Source organism: Conger conger, chromosome 6 (genome assembly GCF_963514075.1).
Source record: "Conger conger chromosome 6, fConCon1.1, whole genome shotgun sequence".
Taxonomy (NCBI): domain Eukaryota; kingdom Metazoa; phylum Chordata; class Actinopteri; order Anguilliformes; family Congridae; genus Conger; species Conger conger.
In genome coordinates this window covers 38,435,570-38,460,523 of record NC_083765.1, presented here as the reverse complement: position 1 = coordinate 38,460,523, position 24,954 = coordinate 38,435,570, and the positions used below count along the sequence as shown (strand labels likewise).

Sequence of the window (24,954 nt, the reverse complement as noted above, 5' to 3'; positions counted from 1 at the left end):
ATGACCTACACTGACATAAAACAATTGTAACTAAGCAACAGGAAGCCAGAGACAAACTCCAAGACAAATGCTCACGGGGCCCATCTCATTCCTTCTTTCTCAGTGTACACTCAAATAATTTTTGGACAGTGTTGTGTGTAATATTCTTAAATAAAAAGAAACAAATAAATACATAAATAAATTGGATTTTCCATGACTTTTCAAGGACTGGAAACCGCATCAGAAACTTTCCAGGATTTCCAGGTTGTCCAGGACACAGGGGAACCCTGAAGGACATCTCAGCATTCAGCAGACGCACTTAGCTACAGCGACTTAAACAGTTTACATTCTTTCATACAGTCCATTTGTACAGCTGCATACTTTACTGAGGCAATTCAGCTTATGCACTGCGCTCCAGGGTCTGACAGCAGCGCCCCAGCTGCGGAAGATCTAAACCACAACCACCGAGTTACAAGCCCAGTTCCCCAACCATTATGCAACACTGCCGCCTCCTCTGCTAAACCTGGCCATCAAATATCATTCAGAATACATCATTCGTTATTTAGCTGATGCTTTGATCCAAAGCGACTTTGAGTTGATTAGATTAAGCAGGATACAATCCCCCCCTGGAGCAATGTGGGGTTAATGGCCTTGCTCAAGGGCCCAACAGCTGTGCAGATCTTATCGTGGCTACACTGGAGCTTCAGCCACCAACCTTAGGAGGTCCCAGTCATGTACCTTAGCCACTTGGCTACAGGCTTACCCCATATGATAATGAGAGTATAAAAATTCAGGAAGAACAGGGGAAGACTGACAATAACCAAGATAGGCCTCATACACATTTCTCGTTGGCTAAATGAGTCAGAACAACCCTCACATTAACACCGAAGACATGAAAGCCAAAAGCAACAGAAACCCTGGCAGCTGATAATCTTTGCTGATGATCTGCCTTACACATGGCACACATGCTCATTTGGCTGAGAAAGCCAATCCAAGCACTCATACAATCACCGCAGTTTGACACATACTCTTTTCAAAATGGTGGGATTGACAGGAAGGCCCATCAACTGAAAATTTTAAGATGGTGGCTTCAAGTGGAATTTATCCCCCACCAAGCCCCGGCCCCAGAGTTGGTGTGTACATGTGATCTGGATGTCACTTCTGCGGTGGCCGAAGATCAGCTGCAAATCGCTGTGAGAATCACGCACGGACGCCAGACGAATAGGCTCCAAAAACAAACTGCTACATCCTCTACATTAATGCTGGAAACCAAAAAATAACTACAACAAAACCCAGGCGGCACACTACAGCAGCAGCACACTGTAACTAAGGAAGCCACTTGTTCTTTCCTCTGTTTGTGTCCGTGACGGGGGAGCGGGGTGGGGGGAGTGTGTGTGTGTGTGTGTGTGTGTGTGTGTGGAGCAGGGGGGGACTGTCGGTTGACTGCACACAGGTCTTTAAATGGGGGCAGTTCAGGCAGTTCCCACGGAGAACATTTTCCCACCATTCTAATATCTTGGGCGGAAGAGGGGCCGGGAGAGCACAGCCATGCCTATCTCCGCCAAGTCTGGCGGGTACGTGCTATCAGCTGCCCCAAGGCCCAAACGCGCTGGGCACGTAGGCTCAAACCACACCGCTGCCCCACAGCGGCGATGCCAAGGGGGCCGCCCCAGCCCTGCGGTCGGGCCCATCTCAGCGCTTTCACCCAGGCACTGGCCCCCAAGGGCCACGCCTGTCCGCCAAGGGCCACGCCTGTCCGCCGCCATCGGATCTCTCGCCGGGACAACCGCTCAACTACAACCCTCCACACTCCGGAGGAAAACAGGATTACAAAGGGTAAGAAAGTGGTTTTGGAGTACAGTTCACTAGGGCTCCACAGCCTGCACCCCAAAGGTCGGGAAAGCGATGGGTGTCGGGGCGGGTTATACTTTCTGGCGTGAAATTAGGAGGAAGAACACCATGACGAAACGCGGCAGACCCTCCGGCACAAGATGTGCGGAATCAGCGCTGTCCTTTTCATGCCCCCGTAAAACAGGAACTTCAGAGGAAGCATTCGAGGCATCCGAATTATGTTTTTCTTTATCGTTCCAGTTGTGCTAATAATTCATCATTGCCAGTCGTTTTTACGATTAGGCTTGCACAAACAATAGCTCTAATAGGCATGATTTCCTCTTAAAAAAGGAAGTCAGTTTAATGCATTTTTGGCACAGTATGGCTAATAACTTAAATGTTCACAAAGCATAACCTTGACTTACAAGATAGACAACATCTAATTTCCCTGACAAGAAAGCCCCTACCACCCCATTACCATTTGTACTTTATTTATCTTTTCATAACCAATATCTTTATTTTCAAGTCTAAAAACTGATCACATGATATTTTTAATTGAATGGAGTAGACAGGCACAAAAGATGAACTTAAATGCAACAGGGATTGACTGTATTTGTCCACCAACAAGAAAAGTACAATTCCTGAATGTCTGCAGGAGCAACATCCCACCCACCCAGATCAAAGCGGCCTCCGCCAAGGCCTGCTTTATGGAGGGAAAGATAAACACAAGCAACTGCCTACCTTATTGGAGTAATAATCACCCAAACCTTTGGGAAAACAAACCAAAACAATCCAATATTTTACTGCAGTGAATCAACAGGAACAAAAATGTATACATTAGTCAATTAGTGACAAAAGTATAAATTTTACAGTTAGTAAAGTCTCTCTATGCAGGGAATTCTTTCTATCAATTTGAGACGTTATTATGCTGGCCTAACAGAGATGCACCTGAGTAGGCTCAAGGAGAGAGACATTTCCAAGCTAAGGTGTGTGCTGTGGGTAAGGGAAAAAGGGAATCAAAATAAAAGGAAACTAAAACAAAATGACATGACAACATTCTCCATTTCCACAGGTGACTCACCTCTGTTGGAGGATAACCCCCTTATTCTCAACAGGGCCAGCCCAATCATTCTGCCTTCTGCAGTGGCATGCTCTCTTGGTGCTTCCGCAGATAGTTTCATTTAATTGTTTATGGGATACAAAATAAATAAAGGAAACAAAAGAAACCCTGAGCAAAACAAATTCACCGGCACGGCGGACAGCCCTACTTATAAAACTCCACAGGCAACGCAACATACACGCAAAAAGCAGAGGAAGAACCAAGAAAAAAAATTATTGTCCCTGAATCCGGTAGGTGACTAACTTCCCTACTGCTTACCAGTAAATAGTTACGACATGTGGTAGTAATACACTTGTCTTCTAAGCCATATCTCTCTAACAGTCCTCACCAAATCAATTAGGAGGCCAACCAAAATCACTTGTGGAACACAGGTGTGTCCCGCTGCCTGACATCACAGCAAGTGCCAAAAGAGGAAAAACCAAAAGAAAACAAGGAATGTCCGTGTGTGCAATTCCTATTCATAGCAGTACCAAGTCTAACCTTTCGCCTTTGACTGGAATCTCTAGCCAAACTTCGAAACAGGGATTTCACTCAACCCAAACTTCTCAAACAAGGATACCATGTCGATCCACAACGTATTTCTTGGAAATCGCAGTTAAGCCCAACTTTCTTTTCACAGTACTCTATGTTCTAGGTTCAGAGTATGCTCCACGTACTTTAAGCCTATACTCTAAGAATCTGAGCAGCCAGTGCCAAGGAAAAGCAGCTTTGCTTCATACCTTTCTGGCAGTGGTTGGACGTCCAGCACCGGGAGCTGTAGTTGTCGTTGAAACTGGTCTTGATACAATGGCGCTTGTCCTCCATGATCCCGGGACAGACATCCCCGCACTCCTTCGACTGCTTGTTCCCGGCGATGAAGTTGTTGAACTCGGCGTCCATGATGAGCGACCAGTCGACCGAGTCCAGGTAGCAGAGCTCCGGGTTCTTCTCAATCCGGATGGCGCCGCGGGTGATGTTGCGCAGGCTGTAGAGGCCGATGTCCTTCAGGCTGGTCATCTCGAAGATCACCAGGGCGTAGTTGTAGAAGAGGTTGCGGCCCCGGATGACGGACAGGTTGGGGAAGAGCACGCTGAGGCTGTCGAGGCCCGACACGCGGAACAGGAGCAGGTAGTCCGTGACCATGGTCAGTTTGGGGAAGCTGAGGGTGCGGAAGACTTCTTGGTTGAGGTTGTTGGTCTTGTCGCCGATGAGCAGGATCTGCAGGTAGCCCTCGACCACAGTGCAGTTCTCCAGCCTCTTGAACTCGCTGATGTCATTCCTGATGTCGATACTCGGACCACAGACTGGAACAAACAGCGACAGAAGCAAACTGTGAGGACACACAATAACTATTTGCAACAAAATCTGTGGAGTGGATAATGCTTCATTGTTGTAGTGCAGGGATCTGCCACCGTGATCCTTAGGATTCGGCTGGTTTCGGTTTTCCAATTAAAAACCATTTCAAAGGCAGGCAAGTCACTGAGATCTAATTGGCTAAGTTCATTTCTCAACAAAGTGCAAAGAAATAAAGACAAGAGTAGGCCCTTGTAGCTCTCTCCTGAATAGTCCTGCAGACCCAAACTATTTGTGTTTTAACAACCAGGAGTGAGACCTTTTCATAAAGAACATTTTAAATAAAATTAGGTTCAATAGGTATATGTGTATGGCTTTAATGCCATTGTAAAACGGCAGAGAAAATTACAGATTAAAAACAAACATTTTTGTTTAGCATGAGAAAAATATCACACATACAGTGACCACCAGAATTATTAAAAAGACCATTAAAACATGAGGAAATGTACATAATCTCAGTTTTTCTGAAAACCATTGGTGTCAAAATGTGGCCCCCTAGCAATCAAAAACATAAATTGGCAATAAAATTACTTAATTTCAGTCTAAATGAAGTATACCATGTCATTCCATCACTTCCAGTATAAAAATGAGGCAACATGCAAAATCCCTTTGCCAACAATCAGCATGGGAAAAGCCAAAGAACTGTCAAGGGGCGGACTGTAATCGACCTTCACAAATCTGGTAATGGGTACCAAAAAAATGCATAAATGGTGAAAATGGTTTACTATTGCATTTACTAAATAGGCTACAATAGTAAATATAATAGTAAATTAAAAGCCTTGATACCACTTTCACAAAAATAATAATTACGATTATTATCGATTGATATGGAGATTGCGATTATTAAATGCTGATAAGACCGAGGCTGTCTGAGATTAACAGGAGAGCCAGAAGCAAGTGAGACAGCCAAAGTCTGCAGAAGAACAATATTTCTCCAATAAGTTTGGAACAACCTACCAGCTGATTTTCTTGGACAGGACAGTGTACCTGTTTTAAAGGTGATAGTCATAACAAATATTGATTTTTGTTCCCTACCCTTTACAGTACATGTTTAACTGTCCCCTCATCTTTACACTAGGTTTAACTGTTCCCTCCTCTTTACACTACATGTTTAACTGTTCCCTGCTCTTTACACTACATGTTTAACTGTTCCCTGTCTTTACATTACATGTTTAACTGTTCCCTCCTCTTTACACTACATGTTTAACTGTTCCCTCCTCTTTACACTACATGTTTAACTGTTCCCTGTGCTTTACACTACATGTTTAACTGTTCCCTGCTCTTAATATACTTTTTTATATATTTTGAAACTGCTCAATTCATTATTTTTGAAAGTATCTTCACTTTAGAGATTGCGTGAGTGTGTACTGTACCCAAATATGTTTTTAAATACATTTTTAGTTTGGACATACACACCATCAGTATGTTTGGCCACAAACAATGTTGAAAAGCTTATGTTAATAAATAAATATTTTAGAGTAGTTTTTTGCACATATTTGTCAAGGGCGCCAAAAATTCTGGACCCTACTCTATATCACCTATACACATTTGTCACATATTGCCTGTCTCACTTCCACTAAACTCATCACACCATGTTGTTTATCATAGCCACACTGTTTTTGCTGGTCTTTTTCTGCTCAACACCACAGACCCTATTCTTACCAAGAGACAAGCCATTGGAGGCAAAGACTTTTTTATAAAGGCAAACACCAAACTCCAGACACATTCACAAATAAGTGTTAATATTTCTCTCTGTCCTTCAGAGACATCCAAGTTTGCTCGAAGCGTGGCACATCTCTGAGCTGATATAACCCTTCGTGAATATTATCCGTCGCAACACACCGTACGGAAAACAACAAAGAGAACCATCACGGCCATGCGAGAGCGACTCCACTCACAGGAGCGCATTTCACTGTGTCCCATCTTCTCACCTGTCCTTTGAATTACACTCATCAATAGCACAGCAAGGACACTGTTCGCTTAACAATGCTGCAAAGCTGGCTTTCATTAAAGTCAGGCGAACAAGTACATATAGAGCTGATGAAGACCACGTTCTTCCACCGCCACGTAACCGCAACGGTACAAATAGACCTCAAACGCATCAACAGCTCGCATCTTACCATACTTATAGGGGTTCAAAATCATATCCGTTAACAGTCAGCCTTGCCAGTATTCAACGGTTTATTTTTGATCGTGTCATATTCCCTTAATAGCAAAAAGAGCTGCGTGATTTCCCACCGCTTGAGTTCGAAGGGTTCACAAGCCCCATCATCACAGAAACCTGCCCGAGTTCATTTGAGTAACTAAACCTGAAATTTGAAAACAGAACGGCGATATAAACTTGGATCTCTCGGATCACATTTGCAGTGAAGATTCCTGGTACTTTTGTAATCGTACGGGGGACGTGTTTTCATTCAGCGCTTGACTACCTCTCAAAGGCACAAATGCAAGCTCAAGGCTGAAGGTCTTATCTCCAGCTGTGTCCTGCTTGAGGAGCTGTGCCTAACAGTAGTGGGGGACCCCAGTGCATGCTGGGTTTGGTTCACACAGTCGCAAGTCCTGCATTGTAAACAAGGTGCTCATTGTTCTTAATTAGATTAAGACATTTAATCTCTTGAGGGATGATTTACCTTATTGCTAAGGAGGCATAATAGGGTATCTATGCATGCCTCAAAAAGAATAAGTGCCCCATAGTCACATGTCCTAAACCTTTAATCAGTCAGATCAACTAATGCTATCATTTTCTGTTAAATGCTATGCAGCAAATTACTTTAGGAAAGGGAATGCTTTTTCAGTGAAATTATAGCTCACACATGAAATAAGTTGGGTCCTAAATCAATATTGAAAGTATGTACACCTGGTCACTGAAACTAATTCAACAAGCCAAACCCGCTCAGTGCTAAGAGAAGTTGAAGGAAAATTACTTGCATACCTTGAATACCAATTTTCAACAATGTATCAAGGCTTTGGCTGAAACAACAACCAGCACACACAGACACCCGCCAGGGCCAGTTTTGAAAATCCTCACCCAAATTATTTAAAGCCCAGCAATACAGAATTCTGGAATCAGCCGCAGGCTCAGAGATGTCAATTTTCTTGATGGAACCGAAATGCATAATTAACACTGGAAAGAAACAATCTCTTAAAGCTTGAATTTCAAACTCCAGTCCAGAAGGGCTGCCGTCTCTGCTGGTTTATAGTGTGTTTCAGCATTCAAGTGCTTAATTTAAGTTATTGATCAGCTAAAGAGTGCATGGATCTGGTTTCCAAGGAGGGAAAAACTGACTGGATTGAAAGGAAACCACAGAAACCTCCAAACACTCTACCCTGAACACAGGATTGAAATTTGAGCTACTTAAAAAGCAAATGTTGGTGAAGAAAACGACCTCCACCAACCCTAGTTATTACTATGCGTTTAGCTGAAAAGGCTATAAATTGTTCTTCACGAGTGCACAAAATGAGGGATCAAAACCGGAAATCTGCCAGGATCCACCATCTCCTCCACTGTGCAATCAAATAGACAGAAGATGATAAATATTGTCCAATAGTTATTGGAAGGGAACTTCAGCACGCATTAAGAATGTACATGCGTTAAGGTAAACATTCGCCGAACATTCAGCAAGGGATCATCGTCACTGTGTCAGCACATCTGACGGATGAGTCAGGTCTTTCTTGCTTTCGCAGAGAGGTGCTGATTCACGCGCCCGTGCGTGTGGTCTCGCGGGAGAGCCCGCTGAGCAAAACAGGGGTCAACGAGTGTGAAAACAGAGGGTGAAGTGTGTGTTTACCATAAGGAAGAGCCAAAGAACCCAGGAAACTAAGAAACAAATTTCTTTCAACAACCTTTGAAGCCCTAGAGACAAGACGGAATAGACTCAGAGGGGCAACACACAACTATCATAACAATTCCCCACATTTCTCTCTATCCTGGCCTTTCTATGACCAGGAGCCCTCATGGTGGGACCCAATAACAGTAAGGATGGGCCTGAGGCTCCAGGCACCTGCAAGTTACCAGTCATGAACAGGAGGTGGGCCTGGCCTCATGGCCCTGTGGCCCTGTGGCCCTTCAGCAGTACCCCGGGTGAACTATAGGGTGTAAATTCCCCACACACGGGTGCCAGGCCAACTTATAAGCTATTCCAAAATAGAGAACTTTTAAATGAGTGCCGATGAGGCAAGTAACATCCATCATGAAAGGCAAACATAGCTGTGCAAGTACCAGGGAGAACATGAATTCTTAGGGTGAGTGGGGTCACTAGGAGTGGACAGGCAGAAAGATTTCTGAAAGGTTACACGTGGACCTTGGAAAGGAAAGAACACCGAAGAAATATCCTGGCATTTGAGCGACTTCTCTTAAACCTGTTAAGTTCTTAGAGGAGCTTAAATCTCACCAGCTACCAGAACAGGCATTACAAAACCGCCACTGAGAGACAAAGATGGGCCCATTCAAACGGCCTTGGTAATCCTTACACGACAACCTGAATTCCTGATCTGGGAGCGAACACCTTCGCTTAGCCAAAAATGAAGCAAAGCAAAGAGTCAACTTCCAAAGAACCACACCAAATTGTCTAGCACTGTACGCTGTATGTGGCTAAACTAACAAAGAACGCCTCATTAATAGGAATTAAAAGGAAGCTCCAATGACGGAATTTCAACCTGGCAAAAACAAACTCAATGCTAGTCGCAAAAGCCCTGGAGCTGCCCGTCTCTTTAGTTTCATTGAGAATCCTTCCCCACTTTGGAGTGAGAGAGAGAGACAGAGAGAGAGTGTGAGAGAGAGAGAGAGAGAGAGAGAGAGAGAGGGGCAGAGAGAGAGTGGAACAACTGAAACACAAAGAGTAATTTGTTTGTTGGTCAAGAGAACCTCTGGTCTACACTTCCTGTTGACAGAAGCCATTAATTCAAATCTGAGAAGGGTGGAGAGGAGAGGGCCCACCCACCACAGCCATGTGTGAGGCCTGCCTACTTCGTTCCAGGAGCACTTTGGCCGAAAACCGAGGCCATGGCTCCGATATCTATGCAGGGATGGGCTTTGCTGGTTAGTGGTCAGTACAAATATCATCATACTGATGTAATTGCATGTAATGCATGGCAAAATTGGATTCCAAAGAGAAGGTGCCTACAGTGAGGACAGAGTACCATCCAGAGAAGGAAAAAGACAGGTAACCGGAAAACGGAGGTTAAATAATCAAACGCCACCTGCACAATCCCCACAGCAGAAGGGCATTCTGTGGAAGTCATTCAGCAGCCTTGTGTTTTAGACCGCTCTGTGAATGCCAACAAAACTGCACCAAGGGCAGGCACAAAGGACACAGCTCAGAAGAGACGACTGTACCTGGTGGTGTGGCCCACGAATGCACCCGAGATGTGAAAGTGGTGGAAGTGGACTCCGCATCACCCCGCTTTACCACGCATCAAACAGAAGAAATAGTAACTGGTTAACTGGCTGCAATATGACCCAGACCTGGATCAAATGCATAATCGTTTTGGATTCAAATACTTTTCCACACTTTACAGAGCTTGTCGGGTGTATTGGAATCTATGAAACTCTCGCAAAAAGTTTTCTGGTCCTCTCACTTGGTTCAATTGCATCAGGCATATTTAATCATGGCGAAAAATCCAAAATCTTAAGGTATTTCACCCAGGTCTGATGTGAACCTGGTGAACTTCAGGGATTTCCATCTCCCAACACGGTAGCGCCACCTCTGGTTGACCAGGGGCCTGCAGTCTGCCTGTACCAGCTGTACCAGGGGCCTGTACTCTGCTCAGTTCAGAGAAAAGCTGGCTGGTTTCTGTATGTTAGCCTGCTAGAGCACATGTAGCCAGTGAAGCAGATAGATAAAATGAAAAAAATGTTCTTTTAAAAATGGCCACCATATATTCAAAATTGACAAAAGGGAAATTAAGCGAAGAGGGATCAACAAAAAATAGAAAGAAAAAAAAGAAAAAGAACCAGATGTACGAAGATTTGCTTAATTACCGTTAGAACACTCGTCAAAAAGAACACTCGCAGTTCATGAACCCAGGTGTAGGGGGGGGGGGGGGGATGTGTGTGTGGAAGTCTTCCTTCTTTCCTGCCCTTTTCATTTTTTTTTATAATGTTGCGAGTTACGACACGCCGTTGGGCTTTGCATTCCGTTAGACACCACTGTGAACTAGCGGGATTTGCATTGCCCCGAGGGAAGGAGGAAGTCCTCCCTTCCCGCACACCTCACACCTCCTCTCCACCGCCTTCCGTTTCGCCTCCGTAGACACGGACAGACCAGAGACACCAGACGCTCCGTCAACACCAGCTAGCGTCTTACTTACCCACTCTTACCCAGAGTCTTCGGAAAGTACACGCATAACCTCCATGACATTCCATGTCACAACTGATGATAGTAGTTGGTACACTACAAAATAACAATTAAAGCTAAAGTAGATAGAAGGGGTGGGGGTGGGGGGTGTTAATTATTCATGCTATAATGTTTGCATGCAATATTTCTCACCACCGGAACCAGCACAGAAAAGGCATTTTACAACCAAACCAGGCATGTGGAAGTCTGATTCATCTCAATATTTGAATGGCTGGGAACAACCACCCGAAATGTGAAAATTCATCTGTTAATCAATGCCATTAAGTGTATTAGTCACCGGTGAGGACTGCCGGTGAGTATGGGGGAGGGGAGGGCTGGGTTGGCGGGCGAGTAAGAATGTTCTCTGGGGGGGAAAAAGAAAGCTCAAATTACTCCCCATCCAACCCCTCTTGTCAATCTCATTAGCCATGGCACGTAGCAGGAATTCCAAACGCTCCTCAGAAGAGGATTAAGCAGGGCTCTGCCTCCAGCTATAAGCCAGTGGGGGGAGATCAAGATAGAAAGAACCGGATCGGCGGTCTTCCAATGTGGCCGACGCGGCTGAAGGCTTCGGCTGTTAGACGCGCTTGAAACGTGGCCATTTTGGCACCGGGTTAATGAGCGGAAGGGAGGACGAAGAGAATGGACACAAGAAAGTAAAAAATGAATGAGAGAATGAACGAGTGAGTGAATGAGTGAGTGAGAGTGAGACAGAGAGAGTGACAGAGAGTGAGTGATAGACAGAGACAGACTGAGTGATAGGCAGAGACAGACTGAGTGATAGGCAGAGACAGACTGAGTGATAGGCAGAGACAGACTGAGTGAGTGAGTGAGTGAGTGAGAGAGCGAGCGAGCGAGTGAGTGAGTGAGTGAGAGCGACCGAGTGAGTGAGTGAGAGCGACCGAGTGAGTGAGTGAGAGTGAGTGATTGTGTGAGTGAGTGAGAGAGCAACTGAGTGAGTGAGTGAGTGAGAGAGCGACTGAGCGAGTGAGCGAGCGTGTGAGAGCGACCGAGTGAGTGAGAGTGAGAGCGCGACCGAGTGAGTGAGTGAGAGAGCGAGCGAGCGAGCGAGCGAGTGAGTGAGTGAGTGAGTGAGTGAGTGAGCGAGCGAGTGAGAGCGCGACTGAGTGAGTGAGAGAGCGACTGAGTGAGTGAGAGAGCGACTGAGTGAGAGAGCGACTGAGTGAGTGAGTGAGTGAGTGAGAGAGCACTGAATGAGTGAGTGAGTGAGAGAGTGAGAGAGTGAGAGAGCGAGTGAGTGAGTGAGAGAGCGACTGAGTGAGTGAGTGAGTGAGTGAGAGAGCGACTGACTGAGTGAGTGAGAGAGAGAGCGACTGAGTGAGTGAGTGAGTGAGTGAGAGAGCGACTGAGTGAGTGAGTGAGTGAGTGAGTGAGTGAGTGAGTGAGTGAGTGAGTGAGAGAGCGACTGAGTGAGTGAGCGAGCGAATGACTGAGTGACTGTGTGAGCGAGTGAGTGAGCAACTGCGTGAGCAACTGAGTGAGTGAGAGAATGAGTGAGTGAGTGAGTGAGTGAGAGAATCAGTGAGTGAGTGAGCAGGTAAGCGAGTAAGTGATTGACCTGCCGGCACAGAGCAGAAGGCCTGCAGGAATCGCCACTCAAGGACAATACAGACGGGAATGAGAAAGGGAGGGCAGGTGTGCAGCTTGCTCTCTGTGATTTTCACGCTGCTAAGTAAACGCATATCTCAGCCACAGTAATGAGATCCAACAAACTCCTGTTTGCAATTGATAACCTTACTCTGGCCTACCTCAGGAAGCTCCAACCCTATTCTCCTCCAACACACAAACACAAATATGGTCTCTGCGTGCAAACGCAAGCACATGCAAGTAATAAATAAATATATATACATCTATTATATATACATATATACATATATATACACACACACACACACACACACACACACACACACACACACACACACACAGGGCTCAAGAACTATTAGCACCATTAGCATGATAAGAGAGAGAAAAGGCTGCATATAATAAATAACATGGATAATGATCTATATTTCATGTTAAAACTATATTCTTTTATTTCAATACATTTACTGTGATATTTCAATGTTTCTTTATTTAGTAATCATTTTCTTTTCTGAGAACCACAGGTGCCAAAATTATTGGCACCTCTAACAATTATTCTAAATAAAAATGAAATTGGCAATACTGTACTTTAATTTAGTTAAACTCATCCTAAAGAAACTATATTGTGCCATTCCATCACTTCCTGCTTCACTAGAGTATAAAAATGAGGGGAACAGGCATGTAAAATCCCTTTGTCAAACATTAGCATGGGAAAAGCCATAGAATTGTCGATTCAGGTAGACACAGATGAGTGAGTAACTGACCATCACAAGTCGGGTAAGGAGTACGAAAACATACATAAACAGTGCAACATACCACTTGGCACTGTAAATGCAAAAATAAAAAGGTGTAAAACATAGGAAATGGTTGGAAACTTGCCAGGAAGAGGATACAAGTACAAATTATCCCCACAGACAGTAAGGAAGATGGTCAGGGAGGCCTTAAGCAACCCAGGGATCACAAAAAATAAATAAATAAATAAATAAATAAATAAATAACATACAATGGCACCTACATACCAGCAAACTCTTTAGAAGGGTGGCATGAAGACAGCCCTTACAGAGCACAATAAACAGAACCAAGCATCTTGAGTTTGCCAAACCTCATTGGAATTATGACTTGGAGAGAGTGCTATGGTCAGATGAGACCAAAATTGAACGTTTTGGGTATACACACCATCACAATACCTCATACCTACTGTCAAATACAGCGGTGGGTCTTTAATGCTTTGGAGATGTTTTCTTTGCCAGTGGTCCAGGGGCACGATTTAAGATCAATGGCACAATGAAATACAAGGAAAGTACAAGCCAATCATGTGGCAGCAACTAAATGCATAAAGGCATGCAGACGTGGTCAAGAGGTTCAGCTGTTTTTCAGACCAAATGTCAGAAAGGGAAAGAAATGTGATCGAAGTGACTTTGACCGCGGAATGATTGTTGGTGCCAGACAGGGTGGTTTGAGTAAGGACTGGGGTGGATGACTGCAGGAATCTGGATTTTCATCCTGGTATCTTTTTGATTTCCTTAAAAGATAACTTCTTAAAGCTGTAATCACATTTCTTAATAATATCTCAAAAAAACATCCCTTTCATACAATACCTTTCTACCGAAACTCAGATTCTTTACTCTGCCATTTTTATTAAAAGCAGATTTTTAAACTGACCTCTGGTTAAAGAGGAGGTTCATCTCCCAGCACTGACCGAGAAAGCCAATATAAGAATTCTACCCCAATCAAGGATTTCTTTTTATTACTAGTTTATTTGACATAGCCAATGGACATTCATAACATTTCTGTGAAAACGCGAGAGTTGGCCAGGGAGGATTGTGGGAGGAAACCGGAGTCCTGCGAGCAAACCCATGCAAATACAGGGAGAACATGCGAACTACGCACAGAGATGATCCAAGCTGGATGGGACTCAAACCCGGAAAGCACAAAGTACTGACACAACTGCCTTCACATGTGAAATCAGAGCTACAGCAGAAAAACTACAGGAAACACAATGCACTATCCAAATACGAACCATTAATATACAGCAGGCCAGGCAATTAATACATATTAGCAACCAAAGCAACCAGTTGTAAAAGTAATTTTGCTTTATAAGCAAGGGAGGCTGAGGGCCAGAGAGAGTGCTCCTAAAGCATGTGACTGGAGCTGCAGTCATGACCAAGCACTAGCACAATGACACACATTCCCCTCCCTCTGAGGACCACACCGGTGAGCAAGCTGAGAGAGAGGAGAGACAGAGACGGAGAGAGACGGAGAGAGACGAAGAGAGACGGAGAGAGACGGAGAGAGACAGATTCACACTCTTTCTCCGGGTTGAAAAGGCACCCGTGGTCACAACAGCAGCACGACACCACCAGCTGTCCTCTGTCCTCTTGGCGAGTGGGGGGGAGGTCAGGAGTCGACAAGGAACAGTCAGGTGACAAACGAGACCCGACGGCGGATCGCCACGGCGACAGCCGCTTTAGTCAGACCTCGCGGGAGGACCGCGCACAGCCGTGCTCACCCGCGCGGTCACGCCGCCCTGCCTTACTGTAAACACCACCGGCAACCAACACCTGCTGACCAAAAAACACGTGGCGCTATTCATCAAGTATGCATCACAGGAATGACATGTGAGCCGGGCAGCGAGAGACCGTGGCCAGCACTCTCTCTGTGCCAAACGCGCAGGACCCAACAACAACACACTCCAGCATCTGGGCCTCAATAAAACCTCCAGGGCCTGTGTTCAGGGCTTACTCTTTTACACTTTTAAGCTTTTAAAAGGTGGAAATGACATTCTAGGAGTGCAGAAATAGAGCATTTCACAATGCCCTGTAAACATCCTACTCTTGTCGAATGAAAAGCCTAAATTGATCCGAGATCCTAAGTATGGGCCCTGTTTCCCTCAGCGCCATGGGATCAAGCAACCAATCGCATTACAGTGTTTGAGCGGGACAGTTCTCCTCGTTAAGGGCTCCACCTCCCTCACCCATTCATTGGCTACCAGCATTCGTTAGTACTGATGCAAGCGGGGAGAAAGAAAATGTTACAGTTATTTTGAAACACGAGCGGGCACTCCGTGTCAACTCCTCACGAGAAAAGGGGCAGAAAGCCTTCGACGTGCAACTCCACGGCGCCCCTGGCAATCGGAGGAGGTGCCGTCAGCGCGGACTCTCGAGGGACCCAGGAGACCGCGCCCGACGGGGGGGCGGTTCGATAGGTCATGCTCCGAGCCTCCCGGCCACAGGGCTCAGCGGCAGGGCCCCGTAAAGACGGCCGACAGGCCCCTCACTCTTCCACATCAACAGGACCCAGTCTGTCTCACTCCGCCAGAGTATTTTTACCGCTTCTATTTCCAAACCCGTGCTTTTCTCTCACTCTCTCCATGAATTAGGGGAGACTTGTTTGCTGTAAACTTGGAAGTGGAGGCCCATGGAAATTTCACTGTGGCAAAAAGCTGAAAGGGGTACTAATTGCATTTAATAAGCCTGACCAAATTGTTAAAATTAACAACATTCAAAAACACAAAAGTCCAAAGGTGTCCCACATCTGCTCACCCAAGCACCTAGCTTAGGTGAAACATTTTAATTCACTTATCTTCCAGTGTATAGCTTGAGTCAACATTGGGGGGGAATATATATGTATTTAAATGCATTAAATCTAAAAACAAGTTAGCTCAAATGAAACCGATGACTTAAAGTGATTTCTGACATTCTGGAGGTCCGCCGATAAACAATCACATCTACGCAACTTAATATTTGAAGAGAACAAGAAACAACACAGTTCTAAAAAAGCACTCAAACACAAAGTTGTTCTTTTTGTAGTTGTGGGATCTACTAGTTCTTTATTGATTTGAACATTTACAACAGTGCATTTGGGGGTGGAGGACGACTCCCATGTGCATTCCGCTAACACCATACCACAAAGATGCACCCCCCACCACAGCATACACATCAAAGAGCTACTGTTCACACTGGGGGGCGATTAAAGGTTAACTTTTTTATCTATGGTAGGTTTTGTCATCACTTCGTGGGAAAAAAAAAACATCTTAAATAGTAGCCTACCTCATAAAAAAGGAACACAGGGAGAGGGGGGTTGGGGATGGGGCAGTTAAAAAGACAGACAAAATGATCCAACGCATCCCGCCCCTACCGCCACTGATTTACAGGCAGAGTGCTTGTTTATCCTCTGGGAACGTCAGGGCTGGAGAGCCGGCCACAGACAATGGGGCCCTGAAGTTCAAGAGCAGGGGTCGCGGGGCGCTGTCTGTGGTGGGCCGGCCTCGTCGGGGCTGTTGGGAAACCCGCTGGCCGCCCAATCGCCATGGCCCTGCGACGGCGTCGGCTTTTCTCATGCTAATGCGGGGTCACTCGGCACCCTGTTCTCCGTTAAGGCAATCTTTATTTAATTTTTTCTTCCTTATTTTGGGGGGGGGGGGGGGGGGGTACGCACTCCAGACAGGACACCATCACTGCAACCCCCCTTCCAGGCCCAGGGTCCTTCTGAAAATAAACAGTCGCTGACCTCTTCGTTCTCCACAGACTATCCCACGCCAGCCACTACCAGCAGGACTTCAGTTTGAAACCCTTGCTCTTTTGAAGTATCTCCCAGTCACCAGCGCCCCTTTCATACACAAAACCTGTAGTTACAAGGGGTATTGTCAATCCCCAAATTGTTTGTTTCCAATAGACTTTTCCATGAATATGGTCGTTTTCTATTATATCGCCTTTAAAAAGTTTTTGGAACACTTAGCTACTTAGAGGGCAGTTGTAAAACTTGGAGCTCGACATTGGGGTGTGAATTCAGGAAATTTGGTCAAGCTAAACACAATGACAGCATGAAGGGCAGCTCTGCTAATCGTGTTGCATACAATGCACATGTCCCGGCTTTCGTGACGAAGCAGAGCAGTGTCAAGCCCATGTAAAACCCAGCTCCAGAGCAGGGTCACGCCCATGTAAAACCCAGCTCCAGAGCAGGGTCACGCCCATGTAAAACCCAGCTCCAGAGCAGGGTCACGCCCATGTAAAACCCAGCTCCAGAGCAGGGTCACGCCCATGTAAAACCCAGCTCCAGAGCAGGGTCACGCCCATGTAAAACCCAGCTCCAGAGCAGGGTCACGCCCATGTAAAACCCAGCTCCAGAGCAGGGTCACGCCCATGTAAAACCCAGCTCCAGAGCAGGGTCACGCCCATGTAAAACCCAGCTCCAGAGCAGGGTCACGCCCATGTAAAACCCAGCTCCAGAGCAGGGTCACGCACCAGGGTCAGATCACGCCGGCTGACCCGTTGACCCAGATGTGATTTACCCAGACCGTTGCTTCAGCAAGAAAAGGGCATCAGCCAATCAGCCAGCCAGCATGTATCCTAGTGGCTAAAGTACATGACTGGGACCCGGAAGGTTGCTGGTTCAAGCCCCAGTGTAGACACCATAAGATCCACACAGCTGTTGGGCCCTTGAGCAAGGCCCTTAAGTCCCCATTGCTCCAAGGGGGATTGTCCCATGCTTACATTACATTACATTACATTAATGGCATTTGGCAGACGCTTAGTCTAATCAACTGTAAGTCGCTTTGGATAAAAGCCTCAGCTAAATAACAAATTGTTAAATAAGTAGCTGGCATTCTCTTTTGTGACTACCCGATTAATGCACATCAAAATTCAGAGTCCAACATAAAGGGGGAATATCTCTCACTGAAATAAAAAGGGAATGCCACAACAAGCTACAATCACAAATCAGCATTACCATTTCATTTGACCACTGTAATATGATACCTGATGCTGATGATACACTGTACAGCTTGATTTATTACCTTGAATTAAAGGTTACACTATACTATTTTATACCACAGAGGCACCACGCGCATAAATTCCTATTCATATCCGACAAGTTACTGACCTTATCTTAGCGAATAGAAAAACACTTGATCGCATAGTTAGTGTGCACTGAATGTAAAACATCGTAATGCAGCCGGTATTTAAAGTGCTGACATGGGTTTAAAGAAACCTTGAGGACTCTCTGGGTATTTTGCTCATAAATCTGTCACACACACTCGTGCGATCCAACCACGTTCCAAACTTAAATCTTGTGCACTGCAGGGCCTGAATAACAGCAGTTAACCGCTCCCAGCCAAACTTGCGTAAACAAACACACGCGCACACACACACACACACACAACCGCTCAAAGTGCCGCCACATTCTCAAGCAAAATACTATTCAGAAAACGCACAATGAGTCTCTGACGAAAACACGAGCCACACTGAGGGAAAACTACCGCGGCGTGACTGCAGGGCAGGTTAATTATTACACGTCCATTTTAAAACGTTAGGCTCCAAGACCATTATTCTCTCGATGCTGCAGTAGGACAGTACTCTGTAGGTTTAGACCGACATTAGTTATTAGTCTAAACAGCCATAATACTTTCAAATACTGGTCCTTCTTTCTCTTTTTTAAACATCAAGGATCATTCCAAATCCACACCAAATCACACTCGCCTACCTGGCTGGATTCTTAAATCTTAAACCCATAAGGTACAGATGTAGATTACATTAATACATGCTGAATTGGCCCACATGTTTTACATTTCCACACACAAAGTGATCTGGATAAATCAACGGGAAATAAAACCTCACAGTTCTTAACTCACTAGTCCATATGTCTCTGAATGTGCTTGAAAGGTACATGTTGGCAGCATCCTGGGTGAAAAGCAGATGAGTTTGGAATCAATAATCTGTAGGGTTTGCTTACGAAGCTTATTGCTCAAGCATATACACTCATTGGTAACTTTATTAAGTATTTATTAGACTTATTTTTTACCTATTGGTCTTCTACTACTGCAGCCTATCCACTTTAGAGGTTTGACACATTATGTGTTCAGAGATGCTCTTCTGCATACCACTGTTGTAATGTGTGGTTATTTGCATTACTGTCACCTTCCTGTCAGCTTCGACCAGTCTGGCCCTCTCATTAACAACACGTTTTTTGCCTGCTGAATCGCTGCTCACGAGATGTTTTTTTTTCCCCACACCATTCTCTGCAAACTATAGACTGTTGGGTGTGAAGATGCCAGGAGACACTCAAACCACCCTGTCTAGCACCAACAATAATTCCACGGTCAAAGACACTTTGATCACATTTCTTCCCCATTCTGACATTTGATCTGGAACACAGCTGAGCCTCTTGACCACATCTGCATGCTTTCATGCATTTAGTTGGTGCTGATTAAATATGTGCATTAACAAGCTGGTGTACAGGTCTACCTAATAAAGTGGTCAGAGATATATATAAATGTTGATCTCTGCAGGAGGAGGGACCACTGACTCCAATTTCAGCCAATCAAGGCTACTCACTCATAGTCCAACCAATCCCCGTAACACACAGATTATTCCAGTTCTCTAGATATTACATCATGTGGAAGTCATTCCATTTAGAGTGCACTACATACACTAATAATATGTACAGGGAGAGAGAGCAAACTCAAGCTCCACAAACATCATGTGGCATATGACTCCCTTTACAATACTAGGTCTGTTGGAGTCACTTTACCTTTCACTGAGAGGGCTGTTTCTGCCAAAAAATAATTTAAAGTGAACAAACAACTCCAGGACCCAAGGGCTCACAGATTTTCTTTAACCTTTGCTTTTTGCAGGAGTATATTAATGCCAATGATCACTGACACAAACCCAATACAGAACACTCACACAATCCAAATTGTCAATAAAAATTCTAGAAAGAGAATTGGCTGGATAACCAATTCTACCATTTCATAACCAGCCAAAAATGTGCATGTTTTACCAATGTTTGGTGTTACAGATTAACTTTCTTTCCTTGTACCTTGTCAGGCATTACTAGCAGCCTAAATGTGCACAAAACTAAACTGCTCTTCCACTACATTGATAACTGGTCAAAATCACTGCTGCATTTTTAGGCATGTCTTTTAGGGATCTATTATGAATGGGAGATGAGAGATCAACACCTTCAATAATAATAATAATAATAATAATAATAATAATAATAATAATAATAAGGTCTTGGGTCCTAAACCTATTGAGAGCATAATCATGAAAATGACAGATACTATATCCATGGTAAAACTACCCTCGGTTTTAGACAGCAAGCCAGTCAACCCGCTAGATTTAACCTATCACCTAATAGATCTTTAAAAAATCATAAAAAAGTTTAAAATGTAATATCGCAAAAAGAACCGCAGAAAAGATGCTAGTCCAATTTATCCCCATCTACTTTAATGGAAAATCTGCCTACAATTTTTATATGGGTGACTTCAAACGTGTTTCTGAGAAATAGCATGTAAATGCTCGCTTAACAGCGAGACAGCTTTCGGATCCTTTGCTTTTAAAAAGAGAATCATTATGTCAAAATAAACAGTACTAAAAAAAAAAAGAGATGTAAACTCACAAGGCCGTGAGAAAAAAAAACATTTAAATTGCATAATTCGCGTACAAGTAGGCTACAAAGAAATTTTCGAAAATGTTGTGTTTTGAAGGACGCATACCCCAAGTCTGTTTAACATTTGAGTTGCTTATATTCGAACGCGTGTGAAGAATCGGGGTTACAACCCATTGCAACACACAGGAAGGGCTCAAAACAAACGCATGGGTGTTCTGGTGACTGAACCCAAGAACTGATGTGGCACTGTTCTACAGCTCATTCGTCAAACGTCCGCTAACTGCATTCCTCTAGAGTTTACCCTTCTCTTTACTCGTTCGGCTCATTAAAACACAATGGCTGTCCAGTGACGATTCTGTTTGCTTAGCCTGTGCAGACCGTCATTTCAATCCGTTTCTCACAGAATCTAACCCTACATCCGACAACCCGGTGACTATAGGTAGACTCGGTTACCGAACGTTAACCTTGCTTTGCGCTGTGGAAAAAAAGGTTCGTTCTCCGCCATTTCTAATTAGCTACGTAGGACAACGCAGCTGCGAGTTATGATGCACTTATTTTCTCCCCTTAAGCGTTTATTTTCTATAGATCATATTGGCTACTTTTCCATTGCAATCAATTTGCTGTCGTTAAAACATAATGGCTCCAAGTAGTATTATTTTGCTAATTTACTCCAAAGTAGCTGATAGCTGGTTTGGCACATTTGTTCTGTATAATGGCTATATTGTATAACTAACCGCTGCGAGGTGTACACTGCTGTCATTTGCGATACGCAAGTTTCATCGGAGTAGGTTACTTGCAACCAAAGCAGACAGAATTCCCGACTCCTTAGAACAGCAAAGCATCTAGGCAATCATGCACTGCTACCGGTGTCACCGCAGTGACCGCACCTGATGTTCGCAGCTCGATTGCAATGTGTTTCTGTATCTTCCCACGTAGCCTTAAAGATTAGCTACTTTGTAACACAAGTGGCCGAACGCCTTTAAATTCGCTAAATCTATATCACGGAGCATTCAAATTGTATAGCTAAAAGCCATGCATCAGCTCATCAAAACAAAAACAAAACAAGCAAAAAAAACTTTATATATGATACGATTTAACCAGAATAAGAGACGTTGCAGACTGTTTTAAACTGTCATTGGAAATTATACTATCCGTAGAAGACTACATTTGTACAATTTATTTAGCCATAGCAATAAATACATACTTTAATTAAATGTGTTCAACGAACTTTATATTCTGTAGCAGTCGTAACCATCACCAGTGTCGCACTGGACCTCTAAAGACTACGTCGAAATTCTTACCTACTGAAGAATATTTGTGTAAATCTGTGAACCCAAGTTATAGCCTAAGGGGGTTGTCATCAACTAGACTCACTGTATTCCGAACACCAAGTTAGCTCATGATGTTCAGAACAGTGAAACTTTCACGACAAATAAATAAGAAATTGCTTCCACATCATCTTTAGTTTTGTGTGTGTGTATTTAGTCTCATTACTCCCGTTTTCATAAAAACTTGGTACAAGACACGCATGCGATCCGACTCAGCATACAGTGACATTGTAATGATGCTCCCCTGTGATAGTGTGGTGGGGAAGCTGTTGCTAACGAGATACCACTAACCGGGCAGGCTCTGCTAAGTGATCCTTATAAGATTGTTCACGCGCGTACACACGTCGTTGTATTTAAATGCTATCGCTTTTTTAATGTTAAGATGAACCAGATAATGGTGGGTGCTGTTCGAACCATCGTGAATAGGTGTTTGGAACATTGTGAGCTAGCAGTCTTCTGAACACCGGAAAGTTGTGCAGTTATTTGTCGTTTTCTCTATAACTGTTGGTTCAATTTAGATCAACTAAAGTGTTTTAGTGCCTGGGATAGACAATAAGCCTCCATCATCATAAAGAATCATAAACCACATTCGACAGGACGTTAACTTCTGGTGGAAGTGGCCGGTTACCCGTGTTCTGTTCGGAATAGTGAGTCCGTATTACGAGTTTGGTAGCTAGTTAGTAGGATACTGTACAGACTGAAGATCTACGTGCTTTTGTGAGATCCAAATCGAATGGAAGTCAGGTTAATTTTCGTTTGCCAACTATTCTTAGCCGTTTTAAATCTGTGCGTTTTCATAATTAAAAGCATAATACTCAACATAATGTAGGAACAACTCGCTACATCATTCTCTTCGACATGAACGTATTAAGTTAACAGCTGGACTACAATATAGCTAAATTAGGTAGCTAAACTGTGGAAACATGAACTAGGTGGCTGAGTGGTAACGTCAGCTTAAGTAGCCTACATGATGGAATGTGCTCAACATTACAATATATATTTTCATGATACACCACGAATGTTCAGTAAATGAAGTTCTGTGGAAAAAAAACTCCGCCGTTTAGTATCGTTTACGTTAGCTAGCTTGCTAACCAAAACAGTCGCTCTAATCATGTGGCAAAAGATTAGGTCATTGCAGTATGATTCCACTACGCGAACGTTAGCTGAAAAGTTTAAAGTAAGTAACTAGCTAACTGTTAGCTACATGATATAATCCCCCAACCATAATAATGTATAGCTAAATAACCCGCACCCGCAGTTTGCTAGGTACGCTCAGGTACTGTAGCTTGTCGAGAACGTTATGGCGCGACTTTTGCTCCTGATCTGAAATTTTGAAGGAAAAGAAGCACGTGTTTAAAGTAGTCCTAAATCCATCACTGTTTTGAAAAACTACTAAAATAGTTGTTACACTTAGCTAACTTTTTGCGCGCTCTACAAACTGTTAACGGACTAGGTTAACGTTAGGGGAACCGTCTAAAATCATGTTCATCCCTATATCTTGCCATGTTAGCTTGCTAGCAATTCATGAATAAAACAGATAGCTTGCATTAGGCTGCTATCTGTAATGTTAGCTAGCTAGGAAATTGGCTGCATACATTTTCGTTAAACAAATATATTGATTAGCAAATAGCTAACGGCACAATGAAAACAAAACACAAGCATGTTAATGTTGGTCGATAAGAGACAACTGAGAAACGTAGTTCAAACTGGATAGCTAATGTTAGCTATCTTACTTACTTTCTCCATTAGCTGGTAGTAGGCAGATCGTGTAGACAGACAGCAACAGACCCCAAAACAAGGTCAAATGATCCCTTTCTGTCCGAGACCTCATTCCTGTTAAATTAAGTACGTTTCCAAAAATAGAAATAAATTACAGAACCCACAATTGTCCTTTCCGCAGAACGAACAGTCACAGATGGAGACTTCCAATTTCCCAAAAAGTGAAATATAAATCCAAGTTAGCTGGCTACTCCTTCAATTGGTTAGCTAGTCGAGACAAACTACCCAAATCGGCGTAAAAATTCTGTAGCTAGCTAATGTAGAATTGCATCGAGTCTACCAAATCCCTCAAAATTAAGTTAATCTTTCCAGGCAAACAAAAAACAAACAAAAAAAAACAAAGGTTTAAACTGTGTTATTCTTGCCAACGATATAAAGATGTATCGGTGGCTAACAAAAAACACGAGTCACAGATTCCACTCGACTGATGGCAATCCGCATCTTCAGCCTCCATTTCTTGAAAAACCAGGAGGAACGCACACTTAGCTTAGCGAGCCACTCAGCCAAAGGTACCAGCTTACAGATGCACAAATTCCCCAAACAAGTATTCCAAATTTCATTCAATCAATTATGAATCCGCTGGGCGTGGAAGACAATCGGGGGCCAGGTTCGGAGCTTCGTGAACGTTGGTTTCCGTAAATGAATGAAGAAAATCCAACTCCTTCGTTCAATGAGACTCCAGCGGCGCCCTATCCAAAATATCCGCCAGGACAAAAATGGTCTCACCAACTGCACCCCCCTTTTCTCTTCCCCCTCCCTCTCCAGTCTTCAAAAGCTCACACGGTCGGATTGGTTTTGCAGTTGAAAATCGTATCCCTTTTTGCTATACGGGGATGGAGATGTCGAGCTTGAAGGCTTCTTTCTGGGATTTTTCTAATTCTGAATACATTTGTTATTGCGAGTAAGGTGAATGTACATGTAATGAATGTTTTTCTTTCGGTTTCATCACCGTAAACCAGTGGCCACGCTTACAACTAGCCTTCCCTGTCGCTCTCTGCTCCGTGGAATCAACGCTGTAAACAAGATTCGGCTTCTCTCACACACACACACACACACACACACACAGACACAGCTAGTAGGCTACAGTACGCTACGCAAAGTCACCCGGAAAAAATGGATCTGGATTACGGACATGGACATTAAAAGTAAATGGGTTTTTTTTCTTGTATGTCATATTAACCTGTACCGTACCACCGTCCACGGACCACGTAGCCCTAACACACACATATTGGTGCATGCTTCCTTGCATTGCATTTAA

At 44.0% G+C, this 24,954-nt stretch overlaps 1 protein-coding gene across 1 annotated transcript in view; it reads right to left on the bottom strand.

Annotated features, from left to right (window-relative positions):
* Positions 1–24,680, bottom strand: part of LOC133130240 (insulin-like growth factor 1 receptor) — a 107,145-nt gene extending 82,465 nt beyond the window's left edge. The window contains exons 1-2 of the mRNA XM_061244655.1: positions 23,655–24,680; positions 3,649–4,212 (exon numbers count right to left, since the gene is read on the bottom strand). Of these exons, the coding sequence (XP_061100639.1) occupies positions 3,649–4,212; positions 23,655–23,748 (658 nt within the window). The 5' untranslated portion in view covers positions 23,749–24,680. The remainder of the gene's footprint in view (positions 1–3,648; positions 4,213–23,654) is intronic.
* Positions 24,681–24,954: the final 274 nt, after the last annotated feature.